Source organism: Equus caballus, chromosome 25, assembly GCF_041296265.1.
Source record: "Equus caballus isolate H_3958 breed thoroughbred chromosome 25, TB-T2T, whole genome shotgun sequence".
Taxonomy (NCBI): domain Eukaryota; kingdom Metazoa; phylum Chordata; class Mammalia; order Perissodactyla; family Equidae; genus Equus; species Equus caballus.
In genome coordinates, this window is record NC_091708.1 from 38,335,650 (window position 1) to 38,356,165 (window position 20,516).

General features: G+C 52.2%; 1 protein-coding gene across 10 annotated transcripts in view; it reads left to right on the forward strand.

Moving 5' to 3' along the window:
• Positions 1–20,516, forward strand: part of MVB12B (multivesicular body subunit 12B) — a 188,894-nt gene that overhangs the window by 159,653 nt on the left and 8,725 nt on the right. For 6 of the 10 annotated variants that reach the window (XM_023628891.2, XM_070251263.1, XM_070251257.1 and 3 more), the window contains 2 exons: positions 5,373–5,428; positions 8,063–8,122. In XM_023628891.2, coding sequence (XP_023484659.1) covers positions 5,373–5,428; positions 8,063–8,122 — 116 coding nt within the window. Of the gene's footprint in view, positions 1–5,372; positions 5,429–8,062; positions 8,123–8,197; positions 8,643–20,516 lie in introns of those variants that run through there. The other 4 variants (XM_070251260.1, XM_070251258.1, XM_070251256.1 and 1 more) reach the window with 1 other exon arrangement.

A 20,516-nucleotide genomic window follows, 5' to 3' on the forward strand; every position in this document is an offset into this window, starting at 1 on the left:
AAGATGGCGCCAGGTCCGCAGCACTGTAGCTTAACTCAGCATCCCTCCCACTCTGCATAGTCACATCACATTGTTGACTTACTCAACTACAAAGAAGTCTTTTTTTGTATCTTCTGTTATCCCACGTCTCTTTCATTCCATCTAATACAGCTGGTTTCTTGGACCTAAAGTACATGACTTAACACTGACCTTTAGTAAATTCCATCTGTTAAATTTAGCCCCAAATCCCAGCTTTTTGAGGTCTTCATTGGATTTCTCTCCGTTATCCAGTTTATAGACTGTCCACCCAGACTCCCCATCAGCCACGTGTTAGATAAGCCCACTTATGCATGTCTTCATTGAAGTAATTGATAACGCCCTGGGCACCCTCCAGAGAGGTCGCTCGAGGTCAGCATCAATCTATTAATCAACTTCTTGAGCATCTAGTCCAACCAGTTATGGATTTTCCTACCCTTAACATTGTCCAGCCGTATTTATCCGTCTTGTCCACATGGGTAACATGAGAGATTTGTCAAATGCTTTGCTAAAATCCACGTTCTTTCAGTCTACCGTAATCTTTGATATACTAGATTTTTAGAATAAATGAAATTTGGCCAGCAGATCGTCTGCTTAGCAAACTCTCACTGGCTTCCGGGGACTCTGGCTCCCCTTTTAAGGGGACTCCACACCTGGACAAGAGCGTCCTGTTCCTCTTAAGCCAGCTTGCATTCGGGAGCTTCAGCCCATAGGAGCCTACCGACTGGCTTTCTTTTCCTCTGAGTTTGTTAAAGTCTTTTCTAGGAGAACATGAGGAGCCTCTGACTGTGCCTGTCTTCCTGTCTTGAACTCTGAGATAAAGCGGTAATTTACCCCAAAGTCCCCACCTCTCTCCCTTCACCATACCGCTCCTCCTCACGGTCGGGTTAGAGCTGCATGGTTCTCCTCACCGTCTCCTCGGCCGCTAAGCCCCGTCAGGGCCACCACGGTGTGAAGGCCACCACGCTGCTGCCTCCTGCTTCTCAAACAGTCTCGGGAATGCCTCCTCCCCTTCTTCTCTTTCAACGGGCTGCCTTTGGCGTGATCCCATAATGATGTCGCTTCTGGTCTTCTGTCTTCAGCCTCCTCCAGAAGTTTCTCTATGAAGAAATTAACTCTGAGCCTCCCTGAGGACCAGAAGGTGTGCCTTAACCAAACACCTTGATTGTTCACCCGGGGGGTTGGCCCTCGGCCCCAACAAATCTCTGCCATTCTCCAGAAGGTCTGGGAGGGAGGACCTCACCTCTGGAAGGGAGGGCGGGGAAGAGCCTGGGGGTGAGCAGAGTCCTCGAAGGAAGTCTCCTGTAGGGCCGCTCAGAAACCCCGGAAGGGACGAGTGGCTGCGCACCCTCCTTATCCACTGCTTCCCTCAGTCTCTCTTAGAAACCAAGAGAGGGCCTTTTGAAAATGTTACGTGTGTGTACACATATGCATACACGTGTACATAAACATATATGTATACACATATAATACATATACACATATATAAAATATATATTATTCAAATACATATTATATAAATATACATGATATAAAATAGATGTTTATATATGATACATTATACATTTATATATCTATGTAAAATTTTATTTTTGTATATAATATATACATATGTACATAAAAAATGCTGTTATTGTTAGTACCCAAGTTTTACAAGTTACTTTTTTCTGGGTCTTGCTCCCTTTCTCAATTTTTATTTGCAGCCCTCCAAGTCCAGTCAGCCAACCTGGGCAAACCCACCCTTCCCCGTCCCCTGTTGTAACTACAAGGCAGGAGCACGGCATCCCAGGAGGCTGGGCCACCGCGGTCCAGAAAGCCAGTGTGTGTTTCCAGATCTTTCTTTTCAAAGACATGATGGTCAGTTGGGAGGAGAGATAAAAACACAGTCCTGGGGGGAGCGGGGGAACTGCTGAGTGGTAGGGGTGTCACCTGGAGTGAGGAAAATGTTCTGGAAATAGACAGAAGTCGTGGTTGCTCAATATGGTGCAGGCACCAGATGCTACAGAGTTGTTCACTCTAAAACAGTTCATCTTATATTATGTGAATTTCATCTCAATAAACTACTAAAATTAAAACAACAACAATGACACCCCTCCCTGCCTGGATCTTCCCAGGCCCTAGAAGTGGTGCCCAGGCTTTTTCCGGAAATCCATGGCTTTCACCCCAGCAGCAGCAGGGTGGGGGGAGGCAGCAGCACAGCAGGCCTTCACGGGGGTTAGGGACGTGCCCCAGGCCAGACCCCCCGTCCACAGGGAAGCTCCCTTCCTGCTCCAGCACAGCCACTGAGCCCCTCGGGGCCCTGCCCTGTGCCCAGGACACGGGAATGCAGAGGTGACTTGTACATGCACTGTCAGGAGAGAAGACACGGCCCTGGTACCCAGGGAGGAGAGACAGGGCCTCCGAGCAGAGCCCAGAGGGCTGGCCGGGGTATAAACATAAGGGGTGAAGGGAAAGGGCGTTCTCTAAAGAGGCACAGTGAGGGGTCAGGGCCTTAAATGCCAGTGACGGCCCCACCTTGGAAATCCTCCTGTTCTCTTCCCTTTCGGGGCGCAGACCTGACTGCCAGCCTCCGACTGGGAAGGGGCCGCCCCTCGCTCTCTCCCGCCCGGGGCTGCCCAGGCCTCTCATTTCCTGGGGTGTCAGGCCTCTGCAGGTCTCCGCACCACCTTTCTAAAACACAAGTTCTCTAAACAAACTTTGACATTTAGATGGAAACCGCTGTCACCAGTGAGAGGCAGTTCTCTACCCTGTTGTATTGGGAAGCCCCAAGCACTAATAAGGTCTTTAAACCACCCAAGGCACTAAGCCTAGTGAATGGATGATGGGGCTTCTCAGCTTGGCCGTGTGTGCTGAAGACGTGCTCGCTGAGCACTGCCCACCGGGCATTCAGTCAGCAAGCTTCCTGAGGGGCGAGCAAGGGGCGCTCTGCTGTGGACCCTGCCGTCTGTCTAGCAGGCAGAGAGGAGCCAGGAGAGAGAGTGACATGGCCCTGGCAGGCACAACAGTGGGCTTTGGGACTTTAAAGGAGACATGAAATAGGCTGTGGCTTCTAGTGCTTGGCTTGGTCTGGCCCGGATGAGGGCTGCAGGGGAACGGTGAGAGGGAAGGCCAAGGAAGGAGCGGGTTTGGGGAGAAGGCGGAAGTGGGTCTGACCCGGGACTGTTGGCTCGTGCACACACCCACTTCCTGGCTCATAGGTCTGATCACAAAGAGCTTGTAAGAGGCCCACCCGGACACTTAGGGAGGGCGAGATAATGGTCATCAGAACCTTGACTGGCCATGGTATGGAAGAAGAGGCAGATTTGTTCTCAGAAATTCCATACGTAACGGAAGACCCAAAGACGTCGGAGTCGCTGCTTGCTCCCCGCGTGACCTCGGCAGACCCAAGCCTCTCTGAGCCTCTGAGCCCCGATCTGTGAAATGATGGGAAATGCTGCGAGTGCCACGTGCCCACCTGTCTCTGTGGCATCGGGTAGGGGGTGGGAAGACAGAGTGCCATGTCGGGGTACGTCCACGTCAGGTGGACAGCCGCAGGAGCTGGGACGGGTGCGTGGCCTCCTCTTAGATCTTGGGGGCACCTGGTCCTGCCCCTCTCTAGAAGGCGTTGTGGCCTTTGGAGGATCTTCTAGTCACGGACGGGTCTTTTCCAGCCATAAATGAGCATGCATGCATAGGTACTCAGATTTCACTGGTGTGCTTGAGTGTGTGACGGATTGTATAGGACGATTTGCAGCTTTTCCCCTCCGTCCTTTCTGGGAAAGCGTCACACTGTTCCCCACCCCTGGCCGGCCCTCTCCCGGGCAGGGCAGCCACGGCAGGTTGCAGGGGCCCCGCTTCGGACAGCAGCCTTGTGATGAAAGCAGGTCTCCCGTGCGGCAGCTGCGGCCAGCTGTGCTCTTTCTTTTTCTTCAGACTTAGCAGAGGGAGCTTCATTTTGTTCTCCCCTGAAATAAATTAGGAACATAGCTTAAAATGAGCCATTTGGCTCGTCTGGCTGATCAGAGAAGATTTGTCCCAGATTTCTTGCTCTTATTTCCTTGACTTCTTTCTGCTTCTGAGGTTCTCCTTTCTTAGGGCTGAAAAATTTGCCTCCCGCTTGTATGCCAGAGATGTCCCCATTTTGGAAGACAGCGAGGGGGAAGCACAGAGCATCATTTCTCAGGCAACCCACTCACCAAACTTCTATTCTGTCTCTCTATTCCTTCCTACAACCACAACTTACCAGAAAACCATGACCCTCAGGGTGAGGCCCCCATGCTGACTGCTGGGCTACAGGTCCAGGCACAAACAGCCGGGACCAGGAAGGCCAAATGTGGCCTCTGCTCCTCCCGACTCTGCTCAGACCTGATGGAGAAGCCTCCATGCCTCTCTCCCGCTCAGCTGCCGAGCCTTTACCCTGGGAGGCCCGTGACGCTCTGTCCATGCGACCTGCTCAGCGTGCCAAGGTTTCCAGCACTGACGTGGCGTCAGAGTCCTCCTCTGACGTTATAATTCATCAAGAGCACTTATCCTGGGAAAGAATGCGCTAGTGGAGGCAGTTCCAATGACCTGGGGACACAGTGGGTGGAGGGGTGTGGAAAAGGAACTGTACCACTCACCCCCACCCCGTGTCATGTGTGCAATTGCTGGGGACCCATTCCGCCCTTCTCGTGTGTCCTGTTAAAACCAAGCAGACACAAACCATGAGTCAGCCCACGGAGCCTGGGACTAATGACCAAGAGTCAGCGATGGTGGCCGTGCAGCTCCCACCCACTGAGACCTACTGTGTGCGGGCACTGTACACACCTCCAGCTCACACACACCCCTTTAACGCAGGCCGTGCCATCCTCTTTTTAAACGTAACTTGAGAAGCTTGGATTCAACCCAGTCTGTCTGACTCCAAAACTACTCTGTTCTCCAACCTTGACCTTTCCCAGGAGGCCGACAGCCTGGGACCTGATATCACTCTCAGGGGGAGAATGTCTGACGGGCATGCTTACTGCCCACCTCCTCCCAGGGCACAGCTCTGTCCCCTCTCAGCCCTCGTGCACCTCTGCCCTGCCGTCAGCCCCTCTGTGGCTCCCATCACTTACAGGTCGGACACCAGACTCCTAGGGTGGGCTCTAGACCCTTCTCTGCTCCCACAGCTCTTGTCTGCACATCTGCCTGGTGTTCAGGGGACATGCGGGGCGTCTGCCTCCATCACCAGGTGTGTGTCCTGGGAGCAGGGGTGGTACCTGCTCCCCCCGACACTCACCTCTGCACATGTCAGCTGGCTCCAGCCTCTGACTCACTTGTACCGTCCGTGTCGACATCTCAAGTTACTGAACATCCATGGTGTCTGAAATGCCATTCTGTCTTTTTTTCTTCTTTTGCAGCAATGGATGGTGTGCCTTTTATGATTTCAGAGAAGTTTTCTTGTGTTCCAGAAAGTGTAAGTTTCATGCATGATTGCCCTTCCCTTCCTCCACCCCCAGCCTGAGCTCCCTCCACCTTGATTTCACCGCACAGCACGCGGGCTATCCTGGCGGCCTCGTGCCCCATGCCTCATTGGGATCATTTCTGCCCGCCTGTTGTCCACCCTGGAAGCTCAGCCCTGCAGCAGCGACAGACAGGGCTGCCTGAGAGCTGGCAGTGAGTCCTCTTCCTCTCTGGGCCCCTTCAGCTGGTGCTGCACATAGTAGGTACACATAGTAGGTGCTTGAGAAGTGAAAGAAAAGATCAGATAGGGGTTGAGGAGGGAGCGAGACAGACTAGCAGAGAAACTCACACGCAGCCGAGACTTTTCATTTCAAATGTGATGATAAATTGGACTGAAATTTGCCAGTTGTGAATATTCTTGGTTTCCAAGTTCAGCTTGATAATTTTTGTTCTTTTTCCTTTAATGATGACAATGTCCTGCAGAAAGAAGGCTCCCCATTTTCCCATTGTAATTGCTGCATTCTGTGATAACCACCTTCTCTGTTCTAACTCAGGGGCCCCCGAATAGCAGGCCAGCATTGACCCCATGATACACGTGAGCGAACCGAGGCCCAGGCTGGTCCCCGAGCTATCTTTAGTGACAGAGGGACTGGCTGGGCCCGAAGGCTGGACCATAGAGGCACCTGCCACACACATGCACGGCGTTGGGGGGCTGTGGGCTGGGGCTGCAGACCCCGCCTGGCACTCTGGGGCCCTCTTTCGGATGGCGCCTGCCCCCCAGGAGGGCAGTGGCCCTCCCTTAACTGTGCAGGGCTAGCCTATGCCTGCTCAATAGACTTGTTTCTGGGTTTTTTTTTTTATCCTTTCTGCAGAACTTTGCTTTGAGTAGCTAATAGACATGAAGGCCCCCGTTTGGGCACCAGCTAACGAATCCTTCAGTGTTTTTCTTGGATCCAGCTTAAAACCACCCGGCTTGCGATTTGACCTGCTCTGTAGTTTCCATTTTCATGAAATATAATAGGCCTCCTCTGAACCCTTCTGGTAAGCAGCTTAATCTTGAAAAATGCTCGTGACGTGACATGCGGAGCATGAGTAACTTCAGCCGACTCCACTTGGCCACGTTGCCATGGAGACGCTGGCGCCTCTCCCGCCTGCTCCCTGCGAGAGGCTGCTCTGTCCTGTGCACCGGCTCCAGTTGGGAAAGTTTAGTGGGGCAGTTAGAGCCTAATGATGCAACAGCTGGACCTCGGCTGGATCCCGGGCAGTGTGGGCAGGCGGCCCTGTTCTCCTGCCACTCGGGCTGGCAGCGGGAGAGAGCCGAACTGGTTTGTGGCTCCTGGCAGAGCAGCCCGAGAGCTGAGAGCCTCGTTTGGTGGCCCTGTCCCAAGATTGCCCTCACAAGCGTGCTACCTCCGGCGCTCTGCCGACTCAGCAAGCGCTCAAGGCGCGAGGACTTGGGCCAAGTCCAGTGCCGAGCACTTCCCTGCACTTCTCTCGTTTAACCCTCCCAGCAGCCAGGCCAGGAGGGCTGCCCACGCTGCTTTTTCACAGGAGAGGAAATGATGAAGCGATTTAACGATGTAACGTGTGGCTGCATCACGAGGAGGCGCTGAGCCCAGTTTTGAATCTGGGTCCCTGGACTCGGGAGCCAGCCTCCCCTTTCTACATGCCTTGCAGGAAATCCCTGCTGGCCAGGCTGGGCTCTCACTCTGCCCCCACCCTCAGGCCCTAGTTCAGAGCCATGAGGACCCCAGGGTTTTGTCGGAGACTCACGTTTCACCTGTTCATCCCTGGCTGCCAGCTGCTGGCCTGGGCTCCAGGAGGCTGGGCCGGTGCCCCTCTTGGAAATCCAGAATGCTAATGTGCCCAGAGGGGGCTCAGAGACAGAGCTCCCTCTGCCCTCTCACCGTGCATCTCAGCCCAGCCTTCTCTGGACCTCCAGCTGACCCCTGTGTATTTGATTTTTCACACTGTCTGTTGAAAAGCCAGCATTTTCAGAGAAAGATCCCAATCTTTGTAAAATCTTAGAAACCCCATTAAAATGCAGTGTTATCCTCTTTCACTACCATTAATTTCTCAGACGATAATTGATGGGCAGTTGTTTTATTCACCTTGCGTTTTCAAAGACCTGGAATTCCCTCCAGCCCCTTCCCTGGCGGCCAAGGAGCCCCAGACAGGAGATCGGCTTCCTCGCCTCCCGGAGCTCCTTAGACCCGTCCCACACTATAGACACACCAGCCAGGACAGCCTCTGCAGAAGTCGTGGGCACCTCCATCCCCACCGCTGCAGAAAGAGCAAACTGGCTTTTTAGGTGGGCGGGGAGAGAAGCGAGGTGGGAGTTACTGGTAACAGTCAGCGTCTTTCAGGAGCGCCGTGGCCGTGCTACAAACAGAAGACTAAGCAGGGACCCCACCAGAAGGGTCCTTCCCCACTGACGGCGAGGTTTCCTGGAAGCACGCTCCTGTTCCTGGTCCATTCACCCTCGCTAGTCACTAGAGGGTCATACCGCTGGGTTTCTCTGGAAGAGGGGTGGAGAAAACTCGAGATCACACAGGGTGGTTCGAGGTGTCACAGTTGTTGTGCATAAAAGCAGATGTGAAGAAGCATTTTGAGCTGATTAAAAGGATGACTCGATCTGTGTTTTCAGATGCAGCCCTTCGATCTCTTGGGAATCACCATCAAATCTCTGGCAGAAATTGAAAAAGAGGTAAGCAGGCTGCCCAGGGTGGGGGCGGCAGGGCCTGGCCGTCACTGCTCACCCCGGGCTTCTCGTCCCGCTTAGGGATCTGCTCCAGGAGCAGCAAGGACCTCGACGTTGGGGGGACCTCTGAGGAAAACACTTTCATTTCACTCAAATTTATTTCTTAGAAAAAGGAACTCACTTTTAACGTGTTCATTATTTCAAGTCAAACATGACCAGCATCTCCCTGTCTTCTCCTAGTCAGAAGGTTTTAAGTGACGGACAGAAAAATCAGTTCTGCTCCATTGTTTTAAAAAGGTCTCAGCTTGAAGAAGGTGGAGGTTGGGGGCAGGCACAGAGTGGACTTGTCGTCCTCCTTCTGTTTTATTGTTTGCTCCCAGGAGGGGTGTGGGGAAATGTCCGAGCCTTGTCGTAACTTAGGGGGAGGATCAGCATACATCCCATTGTGCTTGAAAGCCAGACCCCACTTGGCAGCCTGGTTTGAAACAGTTTGAATGTTTTCCTAATAAAAAAGAAAGAAATCCAAGATGGGAGTGTATGTGACAACTCGGAAGAAGGAGAGTTGAGATAATGGAATCAAACTGGAGGTCTCGTCCGCCCGCGTTTCCTGTTCCACGAGACGGCGTTAGCGCGTGCGCGTCCTCTGTTCTGTGTAGAAGGTTGTTAAGCAGTCACATGCTCGCAGCCAGCTCTCCTTGGAGAGGAACATTTGTCTCAAAGATGGAAATGGTAGAACCATTTCAATATTCTCAGTTCCTTTGGGTTTTCTCTTGTATACCCAGCTAGCAGAAGCAGGTTGCATTATTGAAAGATGGCTGAAATCAAGGAAAATTGAATCAATGTAGTACGACAAATTTCTAAACCTGTCATAGCAAAAGCAAGACAAAAAAGTCCCCCTTTGCCTTTGATTTTCAGTAAATCATAAAAACCAATCTGATTGTCATCTATAGAATTTTGGGGGGTAAACTTAGGAGAAAGAATGGCTGGCTCCCACCTTAGAAATATATGTGTGCGTAGAATTCCGTGTCAGCCCTTCTCCAAAGCAGGGTGCCGGATGGTTCCGCCGTCTGCCTGCCCACGAACCGCCTGTGCGTGGGGTTCCGCGTAGGGTGGCGCTCGGTGAGTGTGTGTGGAAGGCCTTGGAGGGTGGCCTGCTCTGGCTGCAGGTGTGAGGCAGGGGCACGGCCTGTGACCTGTTTAGGATGGACAGGGTCATACAGACAGACGTCTGACCCCGCTCCACACTGACCAGGACACGTCACGCCCCGCTCTGTGTAAGGCCGGAATAACAATAGGCCCTGTCATAAGGTTTTCATGGATACTAAATGAATAGATGTGAAAAGCCAGGCAGACCAGTGCCCATCACTGCGGGTTGGGTGGCATTTACTGGAGATGGGGTGGCCGTCGAAATGTCGTGCCTTCTCTCCCCTCCGGTCCCCCACCAGCTGGCTTGCCTGGGCCCTAACAATAGCCCCATTAGTTAAGCACCTGCTGTGTTCTCAGCTCAGGGCTCCGGGCTTGACTGACATCATCACTGGGTCCCACCCCAAGCTGACCGAGGGGGCATCATTCCTCCCCATTTTGTGGGGCAGAAATTGAGACTCCGAGAGGTGAAGTCACCTACCCAAGACAAGATCGAGACCCCGTGTGTCACACTCCAAGTCCTCTCCATTGTGACTTGAAGTCTGTGGCTCCCTGTAAGGGGCTGGTGGGGACCACAGGGTGTGGGAGGCTGGTGGACCTGGGTTCTGACCCCGGCTGGACCTTTGAGGTACCAGGATGGGGTGACGTAGGTGAGGGCCCCCGTGTAGAGCCCAGTGCATGTGGTAGAACCACCATAAACCTTAACTCTCTTCTCCAGTCTGAGGACTAAAATCTGGTCGAAAAACGTGTGCTTCATTAAAATGTCTTGTCTTGGTGTCAGGCACTCTGAGCACAGCCTGGCGAGGCAGACGGGTCCTGGAGTCAGCCGCCCTGGGCTTGAATCTGAGCTCCCCCACTTAACCTTTCTGAGCCTCAGTTTCCTGTTCTGTAAAATCAGGACAGTGATAAAAGTACTTAGCCCATAGCATTTACGGGGTTTACCTGAGATGGTCACGTCAATGGCCGAGAACGGTGCCTGCCGTGGTTACTGCTCAGCAGTCATCAGCTCCTCTTGTCGTAGTCACGATCATGGTTATGACTTCTCCTGTCCACAGGAAGGGGTGTGAGGCCGTGTAAATCGTCCCCGTTTCAGCACCACGTGCTGCTCTGTTGCTCATGGCTGGGGAGTGACATGCCGGTTGACCAAGCCTAGCTTTATTTCTGTTTTCAGTGATGGGTTAGAAACACGGGTATATTCTCCATTGAAGGAAACGAAAGTGGAGTTAAAGAAAATGTGGGGAAACAAGGAGAGGTTAGGACCAGAGGGTGTGTTAGACCCACAGACCCACAGATGTCATCACAGTCAAGAACGCCGTGGAGTTTTTCATTTAATCTGAGGACTTAGAAGTTATTTACGCCAGCCACCTGCATACATTTAACGGTGCATTTAACGGTGCATTTAAAAGCATGTTGCTATCCATACACTTAGGTGAATGCACTCCTTCTGCAACAACATCAGATTTTCTCCATAAATAAACCTCAACTTGCTCCTTTTCGCCGCTGAACTCAGCATTGCTCGTGGAGTTGGAGGTGGAGGAGAAGCCGTGCCACGCCCGCCTGGCCCTTCTCTCGCGCTCCGTGGGTTGGCCCTGTGGGTTGGCCCTGAGCCGCTGGGTGTCCCCTTGTTGGGGAGGGTTTTGCTGCTTTCCATTCCCAACAAGTCTGGCTGCCCTTGGGGTGGGGGGGCGCCTGGGGGCGGGAAGATCCCGGCTGGGGAGTTTGCTTTGCTCACTGTAAACTATTATTTTGTTGTATTTTACACTGTTAAGCCAAACGCCCTCCCCACAGAAGGTAGGAGACTGCCTTTGGGTTCAGGGGCACAGACACATGATCCATATCACATTTCCTTGCCCATCCTGATCCACCCCCCGCACCGATCTCCGGGATTCCAGAGGTCTGTGGAAGCTGCTTTGTGCTAGGCAAGCCTTCCTCCTCCTTTATTCCCCCGCACCTTTTTGGGGGAGGGGGCATCACCCCGGTTTGCAGTAGAAACCTGGGTCGGGTGGTCCCAGCTGTAAAGGCAGTTGCAATGTGTGCCCCAGGAGGCAGCACGTTGCTCCATCGTCCAGAACTGGGCAGCTGTGCTTTCCTGCCAACTTTAACTCTACTCACCCTGTCCCGCCCAGGGGATGCTTCTGAATTTAACCCTGTGCCCCATTGCTACCATTTGGCCTCGGGGTCAGGTCACTCCGTGATTGAACCCCATCACCATGTCAGCCTTGAGCTTGGTGGTCAGGGGCCAAAGGGAACACACCAGTAGCCAGCCCAGGAGAGCTGTCCCTGGGAGCCCCCCACCAGAGTGGGGGCCCACAGCGGACCCCAGCCTGCCAGCCCAAGAATTGCCTGGCACTGAGTAACAGATGGAGAGAGACAAGGTGTCACCCTAGTCGTGGGTGGGCACCCCGAGCCCCCCAGAATCCTGATGAGCTCAAGGGAGTGTGTGACTCTGGGCCCTACAGCAGGAAGATGACAAGGCTCGCTGGCAGTGTGGCTGGCAGTGTGGACTAGAGGTGTCTGCCACCTTGGTGCATAGGTATCAGGTGTTTGCAGGGATGTTTGTGGGCTGTGTAGACGGTGGAGGCAACGTGGTGCAGGGGAAAGGATGCAGTTTTCGAGTCCAGATACCTGGGGTAGCATGTCGGACCTGCCACCTGGGTGTGACCCTGGGGCAAGCCCCTCCTCCAGTTGGAGCGCAGGCCTGACGACCACCCCCAAGGCTGAGCCCACGCTGCTGTGCTGTTCACAGGGCCTTCCCGTGGTTGAGGCATATGCAGCCCCTGGGTTACGTTTCAGGAAAGACACCGGAGGAAGGCCATGTTTTAACATCACGATTAAAATCAGTGTACATGCGATCGAGCAGATGTTGAAGGAAAAAAAATCATTGGAAAGGCAAAACCTCTCACAACTCAGAAGTACTCAGCAGGCGTCTGTGGGTTATTGAAAATGAATGAAGCTGTGGCTAATAAAGAAACTCCAACTCAGATGCTGTCACTCTCCTGGCTCTGGAAGATGGCGGCCACATCCTTTCTGCCTGGCCCGATCTGCCAGCACCCATACCCCTGCCGCCCGTGAACGCACGTGAGGTTTTGCCTATCTCCCCTCAGCCATGGAGGCAACCAGGGGGCCAGCCAGTGGCAGCTGTCAGCAGCAACAGGAGGGTTTTCTGGCCCCGGGTGAGCCCCCTCCCCCATGGGGCTGGGTACAGCCCTTTGGCTCTGCAGGAGGGTGGTGGCCCAGTGACCCTGGGGGGCTCTGCTCTGTCTGTGAAGCCCTTGCTGTCCTCCCCACTGCCCAGACCGAAGGTTCTCTCTGTTTGGGACTCGGGAAGAGAGTAATTTCGCAGCCGACCCCTGTGATGAAGCGTCGTCTCTCGGACTGAGAACATGGGCATGTAAATATTCTCCCTCTCAGCCGCTCTTTATTTCCCTTGCAAGCAGTCGCCCCATCTCTCCATCTGACGGATTCCCCAGCGTGGCCGATGGGAGCTCCCCAGCGCCGCCGTCCAGGCAGCTGCTCTGGAGATCATCCCGTGTCCCCGTTACCTTTCATCAAGCCGTTTATCTGCCCACTGCCCCACGCTGGCCTGTGGCCCGACCCTCCGCAGCCTCGCCTCCCTCACTGACCGCTCCGTCCCTTGTCTCAAGGAATGATGGCCAGGAGACAGTGGCCTTGAGTGCAGATTTCAGGCTGCACGCGTAAAGCCATCTCCACACCTGCTGCCCACCTTCCACGGACAGGCACGGTGCTCGCCCGCCTTTCGGTGGGCAACCCGCTCAAAAACACGGCCGGGGAGGCGTCCTGAGCCCACGCTTCAGGGTGGAGCAGCCAGCCTCCATTTTCACTCGACTTTAAAGCTGAAAGACAAGGGAGAGTCTAATTAGTAAAGGGACGACCTAATATTAATCACTCCCTTAAAATTGACAAGGGAGGCAGTTCATTTAACCACTGAATTGCTGCAGGTTTTTATGGGCCGCTGTTCGCAGACGTATTTAATGAAGAAGTTATAAATCTAAGGGAGCTTAAGATTTTAATTTTATACCTAAATATTTTCCTTGCTCTCGTGTTTGTAGTCAATCCTCAAGAGTGTAGTCACGTGGAATGTTCTTTAAATGAACATATTTGCTAACTGGCGTGATTTCAGTTTTTAAAACATTGGTTCCAGCAATTAGGCATTTTTTTCAGTTCCCAAATGACTAGAGAAATTCGTCTTGATTATAATTGCTCTTAGCCACGCATATCTAATTTGTGTCTTTTTAAGTGTTAATTAGTAAACAGTTTGAGCTGACATCTTTATGTGTTTGTGTGTTGAAAAATGGGGCTTATTGCTTATTTAGCTTGGGGCCGATTCCACTGGCGTTTACGTCACGACATTGAGGTGAAATTAATGGAAACACATTTGGCAGAGCGAGGTGAAAGGAATTTCTGAATTCAACTTTTGAACATCCACTTAGCACGCCTCCTGCAGGCCCCTTCAAATATATGAGACTAGCATGGATTTGGGACCTGCATATGCAGGAAGAAAGCGAAGCAGAAGATTTTTGTATCAGTAATGAAATGGCAGAGTCCCAATTTTATAAAAGCAAAATGTTCATATCCCAGCACAATTGTTCATTCTTCCCACTTTTGGAAAGCTCTCATTGTGCTTATTAAGCTGGAGAATTTCGTGGAGGGAGACGGGGCAAAATTTGTGGTCCCTTTGCACCATCTAGTGGTCGGATCGTAAACTGCAACAGGAAATGAAGTACCTTCTCTCTACCTGTGAGATTGAACATTTTCACCACACAGAATCCTTTTTCTTTCTTTTTCAGTCAGGCAGCTGATATGTTTTGCGAAGGAAATCTGCCTCCTTCATTTAGGAAATAAAAGTCCGTTAAATAAATAGAAGTTACCCTGTCCTGCTCCCCTTTCTTATGTTGCTCAAAGATACAGAGCTGCCGCCAAATTCTTAGCTTTCACGCTGAGTTGAGATGATTCCAGCCAAAAACAAAGAAACCTAATGAAAATAGATGGCCGCTCTGAAGGCGCAAAAGAAGGGTTCGGCCTCTTTTGAAATGTAGGAAGTCGCTGGGGGACCACTCCTTCATAGCCTCTTCGGGACCTGACCACAGCTGGGACACCACTGTGTTTATGCCACAGAGAAGCTTAGTTCTCTCCCCAGAAATTGTGGACGATCTCTTGGGCAGTTTATCACCTTAAGCAGCTACCCTGCCAATCAGAATCGATTTCTTCATATTTAGTGTATTCCCCCTGAGTTCAAAGGTTGTACATGTTTCTAAAAATGCAAACATTACAGAAACATGCAAAGTAAAAGGGGAAAATCCCCCACAGTCCACTCCTTGGAGACACACACCCACATGCATTCTAACAAACGTCTCGCGGGCTCACACGGTACATAATATTCTGGACCTTGCTTTCGCAGTCACCGGTGTATCTTGCACAACCTTCCGTATCATTTCGCACATACCTCCCTCATTCTTTTTAATGACTGCATGTGGTTCCCTTTTATGATTATGCTATCATTTATTTAAGCAGTATCAATTATTTAAGCACTATTGACTGACAGCAGTCTGAGTTGTTTCCAGGTTTTCACTCTTACACTGCTGCAATATATTTCCTCGTACGTGTCTTTGCTCCCCCCCAGGTCTGTCTTTAGAAGAGTATCTGTTACCATTTTGCCTTCCATAAAGGGTGTCCCCGTTCAAACTCCCCTGACCCAGAGGCGTACGAGGGGCTCCCTGTGTCCCACATCCTCACTACAGCTAAGTCTCACTGCTATTCAAAGGTGCACAGCTTCTCATATGCACATTGGCCGTTTGTTTTTCTTTTGTGAATCTCTTCCATTTGCACCCTTTGTCCAATTTTTTCTATTGGCTTATTTAAGCTATTTGTTCATTTTTAAGAATTTTCTTTGTGCTCTTTATAACAACCTTCTCTCTGTCATCGGTTCAAACACACTCGAAGCAGTGGCTTTTCACCTTTTTAAGGACGTGCTCTACTATACAATAGTTTTTAAATTTTTCACGGACAATTTTGTCTTTGTTTTAATGTTTCATCTTGGTTTTGGTTTCATGTCGTACTTAGAAGATTATAAAAATATTCACCCCTATTTTCTCCTACCCTTTTGTATTTTAATGTATTAAAATATTGAATACTTTTCAACAACTTAATCCATCTGCAGTTTATTAGAGGGTATAAAGTAGAAGCAGCTGCGTTTTACCCTAAAGTGCTAGCCAGTTTTCTTAATGAAGTTTAAATGCTACCTTTTTCTCCTAGTTCCATACATAAGTGGATCAATGGACATTTTTCTTTACTCTGTTCTTTTTCGGTTATTACCACACTGTTTTGAATCTGACAGCTTTATAATAAGCTTTAATGTATGATAGGGTTAGTTCCCCCCCCCCCCCAATTTTCCTATTTATATTCACACGATTATTCTTCCAGTTGAACTTCAGACTCTTTCTGGGAGGAGGGTTTCCCGTAACTGCCTTCTCCATGTTTATTGTGACTGCGCTGAGCATACAGATCCGGGGGGGGCGGGGGGGGGAGTGGCTGGCGTTTTAGATGGAGAGTCTCCACCCGGGTCTGTTTTTGTCACTTGGCAGAGTGGATGGTGTTCTTTCTAGGTTATTCCGGGTGCCTTATGTTTTTGTGGCTCTTGCAAACGGGCTCTGTTCTGGCATTAGATTTTCTGGCATTTCTATATCAAAAAGCTGTTGACTTTTGCATTTTCCTTTGGAGCTGGCTCTCTCACTGGCTTCTTTTATTGTTTCTGGTGGTTTCTCAGTTGCTTTCCTTCAGTTTCCCAGGCAGGGAGTTGTGTCATCTGCAAACACCGGTGCCAGCCTCCTTTCTTCCAGCATTCGTTCCTCTTCCTGGAGCTTGTCCCTGACACCACGGCCGGCACTTGCAGGTCACCAGATCCCCTTGTCTTATCTGTGTTTTTCATGGAGGCTTCTAATTTCAATATTAACCCATAATGCTGTGTTTTGGCTTGCTATATATAGACATCTTTTTTTTTTTTTTTATCATGTTAAAGAATTAGCCATCTATTTCTATTTTCCTAAATGTTTTTATCAGAAATGGGTGGTGGCTTTTTGATAAATGTCTTTTAATCATCTATTGAGATGATCATATTTTTTCTCCACGGGCATATTAATATGGTAGATTATATTAAAAGAGCTCCTAATTCGGAGAGCCTCAGGGTCCCCCTCCCCCAGCACCCTTCTTGGTTCTGTGGGTCGCAGTGTTGGCCAGGCGGCAGCCAGCACACAGGTTGCTTCTGAGGTGGCCCAGGGTGTTCGTCGTAAGGATGAGAGAACCAGGCTGAGCCGCGGATAAAGCAGAAGCAGAGGTGACGCTCGGCAGGCAGAATTTCCTGCCCGGGTACCGTCGTGAGTTGTGTCCCTATTTGGGCAAAACTGAAGTCAGGATAAATATTCAGTCTGTTGCAAGTCCTTCATTCAGAGATTTTTCTACCCTTTTCTTAGCATTTTGGGAACTTTCGTCCCCCAAGTTTTAAAGTCATACCCCCCAAATTGAACTCTGAGAAGGTTGCCTGGCATGTAGGTAAAAAAGGAGCATAAAGAGGAGATAAAGAATGAGGAGGGCACCTTCCTTCCCAGAGTGACCCCATGGCTTCTCGTCTTCCACCCAGAAGTCGGGGCTGGAAAGCGGTATTGTTTTAAATCTTTTTCTACAAATAACCTAGGAGAGGGAAAATACAAATATCCATTTTTTAGGTGATATTCAGGTGAACTCTGAAATGTTGACTTGATGAGGGGCAAGCCCTCATGGCTGTTTGCAGACACAGAAATGGCATTTATTCAGCAGTAAAGGCATCTGTCAGTCCCCAGCCCCGCCCAGAGCCACAGGCAGGGCACACAGGCTGGACACGCAGGTGCCCGCCAGCCGCCCCGTGACAAGGGAGGGGCCCAGGAGAGCAAGACACATTTGGTGTCCTTATCAGTCATGCAGAAATCTTCAGTTCCACCACAAAATGTGTTTTCCCCATTTTCCTTAAAATGTGTGCCTTCTCAGTCTTTAATTTTCCTACTTTTAATAGTCACGGGTCCAAGAAAGATGTTACTTTCTTCCTTTCTTTGTCCACATCACCCCACACGCTCACACACAAAATACAATCACAGTGATAAAATGGCACTTGGCACTCTGCCAGGTTGGGCCATTTCTAGGGAGTGGTGAGGACTGTGGCAGACTGGAAAGCGCATGCCTCTCTGAAGAAAACAGCTTCCACTCACCTGTGTGAGGCTCGTGGTTGCTGTGCAAGAATGGAGGTCCAGGGGCTGGCCCCGTGGCCGAGTGGTTTAGTCCGCGCGCTCCGCTGCCAGCGACCCAGTGTTTCGTTGGTTCGAATCCTGGGCGCGGACATGGCACTGCTCATCAAACCACGCTGAGGCAGCGTCCCACATGCCACAACTAGAAGGACCCACAACGAAGAATATACAACTATGTACCGGGGGGCTTTGGGGAGAAAAAGGAAAAAAATAAAATCTTAAAAAAAAAAAAAAAAAAAAGAATGGAGGTCCAGAATTGGCATATCCCCCTTTTTTTTTTTAATGAAAGCTTGGAAAATGTTGGCATTTTACGCAGAGTCTCTCAACTTTTCCCATGTTTCTATTTCTAAACACCACATAGGCCAACAATGTGTGAACCTCCCACTTGCACAGGGTCTGTGCACAGAGATACAAACAGAAATCACCTAGACTCAGAATTCCGCCATCCGCAGGGGTGATGTGGACCAGCCCTGGGCTCAGTACTTACATGCATGAGTTAAATACCACAGGCTGGGGGCCATCACACCATCAGCCTCAGAGGGCAGTGAGAATTCAGAGGGCCAGGGCTGGAATGATACTGCTGCTTCCACAGAAGACCGAAAACCAGAGTGACCCCCTGCCTGCCCGAGGACTGAGTCCTCACGCCAGCTGCCTTCTCTCCTGTGCACTGAGCTGTGCCCAGAGCCTGACCCATCCCGTCACCCATCCACGCACCTGTCCACCAATCCGTCCTTCGTTCATTCGTTCATCTATTCTGGGCCACAGCCTCTAGCAGTCCCAGGCTTAGAACAGGAAAGCAGGGAGGGTGGGTCCGATGAGGATTGCTGAAAATGACCCCGATGCCTCAGTGGAAAGATGCAGGGGCTGGGTCCGTGCCCGGCCATGCAGTCACTCAGCGCTGCTTACAGAGCCCCTCCCCAGGCCAGCTCCGTGCCTGGCCCAGTGCCTGACAGCCGTGGTTCCTGCTCCTGGAGCAGGTGAGCCGTGGAGGGGCCCTTTTCAGCCCCTCATTTAGGGGGAGACCAGCAGTGGGACTGGGTGGAGCTCGGGGCTCCTGACTCCGGTTGCTGCTCTCAGGTTAGAGCTCATGAGCCCAGCGGGAGCGCAAGGATGGAAGCACAGAAACGGCTTCCCAGATGGTCTGCAGGAGCCACGCTGACCCTCTGTGGGGTTGTTATGGGACCAACCGGATCATCCATATGGGACGTGGTAGTTAAAGGGCCTCCCGGCTGCCCCTGCTGGCCTTGGTCTGGCATCGGTCTGCTCTCCTGTCGTGGGAAGGGCAGTGGTTCCAGCTTCACAGGATAGGAGGATCCGGTCCCGGCACCCTGACTTGGGACCCAGCAGCTCCTGCCACTCCTCTCGCCTTATTAGTGGCCACAGGGGTCGTGGCTGTAACCCACGAGCCCTGAGCTGGGTTCTCACCAAATGACGAGGTTGAACAAGGCATTCTCCCAGCTCCGGGGGGTTCTAGAACCTCTTGGAGGTTTGGGGAGGGCAGTCCTGGCTTCCCCACCGGCCCCTGTGCCCCAGTCTGCACGTGGACAGCCTTCCTCAGGTAGAGCAGTTCCGCACGCATGTTGACCCCGGGCTTCCCCCATCACCCAGTTTTCGGATGTCTCTGTGGAACCACAATCCAAGTATGAGACAAAGGCTCCCCTGGGACAAAACGAGAGGACTCAGACCACAGAGCGTCACGTGCCTCGGGCTCGTCGCTCCCCTCTGGTCCTCCGTCTGCCCTCAGTAGCTGAGAGGGTGGACGGGTTCAAGATCAGCTGGATGGGCCCTCGCCTAGCACACAGAGGAGGCCTGCACCCTGGGACGTGGGCACTTGCATGCCTGCTCCTCGCAGGGGCACCTGCCTCCTTCCCTCCCACAGGGTGCTGAGTTCTAGCCACCAGGCTTCTGGAGACAGGTGGGAAGGACTCAGAGCCCTCACATGAGGAGAGGAAGCTTCCGTAGTTGAAGTTCCCAGGGGGTTGAACCACTGGTGATGAGCAGAGCAGGTGTCCAGGCCTGGGCCCTGGGGCCCCGGAGCAGGTGCCAGGGCAGGCTCGGGAGAGGTGGGCTGTGGGGAACGCGGGGCTGCTGCTCAGAGCCTCACCCACCTGCCTCTGACTGTGCGTGGCCAGGCCCATCCATCTGCCTTGGGGACACTCCGTGACTGCGGAGCCCACCCTTCAGTGTCACCCAGCCCTGAACCACACTTATGGTTGGCTTGAGTCTGGCTCCTTTCCTTCCCTCCACCTGTCATCACCTGGCCAGGTCCCTGAGGCCTGGCCTGGGCCCCCGCCAGGCCCTTCCGTGATCCAGCACGGTGCCAACCTGCATGGGTCGCTGGCTCACATCTGTCCCTCTCCCCCCCACCACCTCCGAATTGCACCCACTTGTGATTCAGAGTTGCGCTTGCCTGACGCCAGTGGAACTGCCAGCACTATTCCTGTTCCCGGTGCAGGTGCCACTGGGGGCCTAGTCCAGCCGTGCGTGGGCTCCCTCGGGGGCTGTGAGCAGTCTGATCCTTCTCCGGCCTCAGTGTCCACATCTGCAAGACTCAGATGCTGGGACAGTCCCTCCCTGCCCTTCCTGGTGCGGAGCCCTCGGACTGATCTGATCGTGCCTAGACCAGGGAGGGAGGGGGTCTGCTTGCCTTCTTTCCCTCTGCTGTGTCTGGTCAAAGTTTTCAGGTAGTGGTTTGCCACCTTCCTAACCATTGAAATCACCTGGGTGCTTTTTTTTTTTTTAAACAATGTGGATGCCTGCCCCACCGGGCCAGTTAAACCAGAACCAGCCCACCGCACCGGGGCAAGACCAGGCGTCACTGGCTTTGGTGAAGTCCCTGGTTGGATACGTGAGGACTCGTTTCTCCACTCTCAAGGTGCTTTCCCGAAGCGTCTTAGGCGATTCTCACCGCACCTCTGTGAGTTGGGGGTGGGGCTTGGGTGGCCCCCTTTGTACCAGCCAGGCTG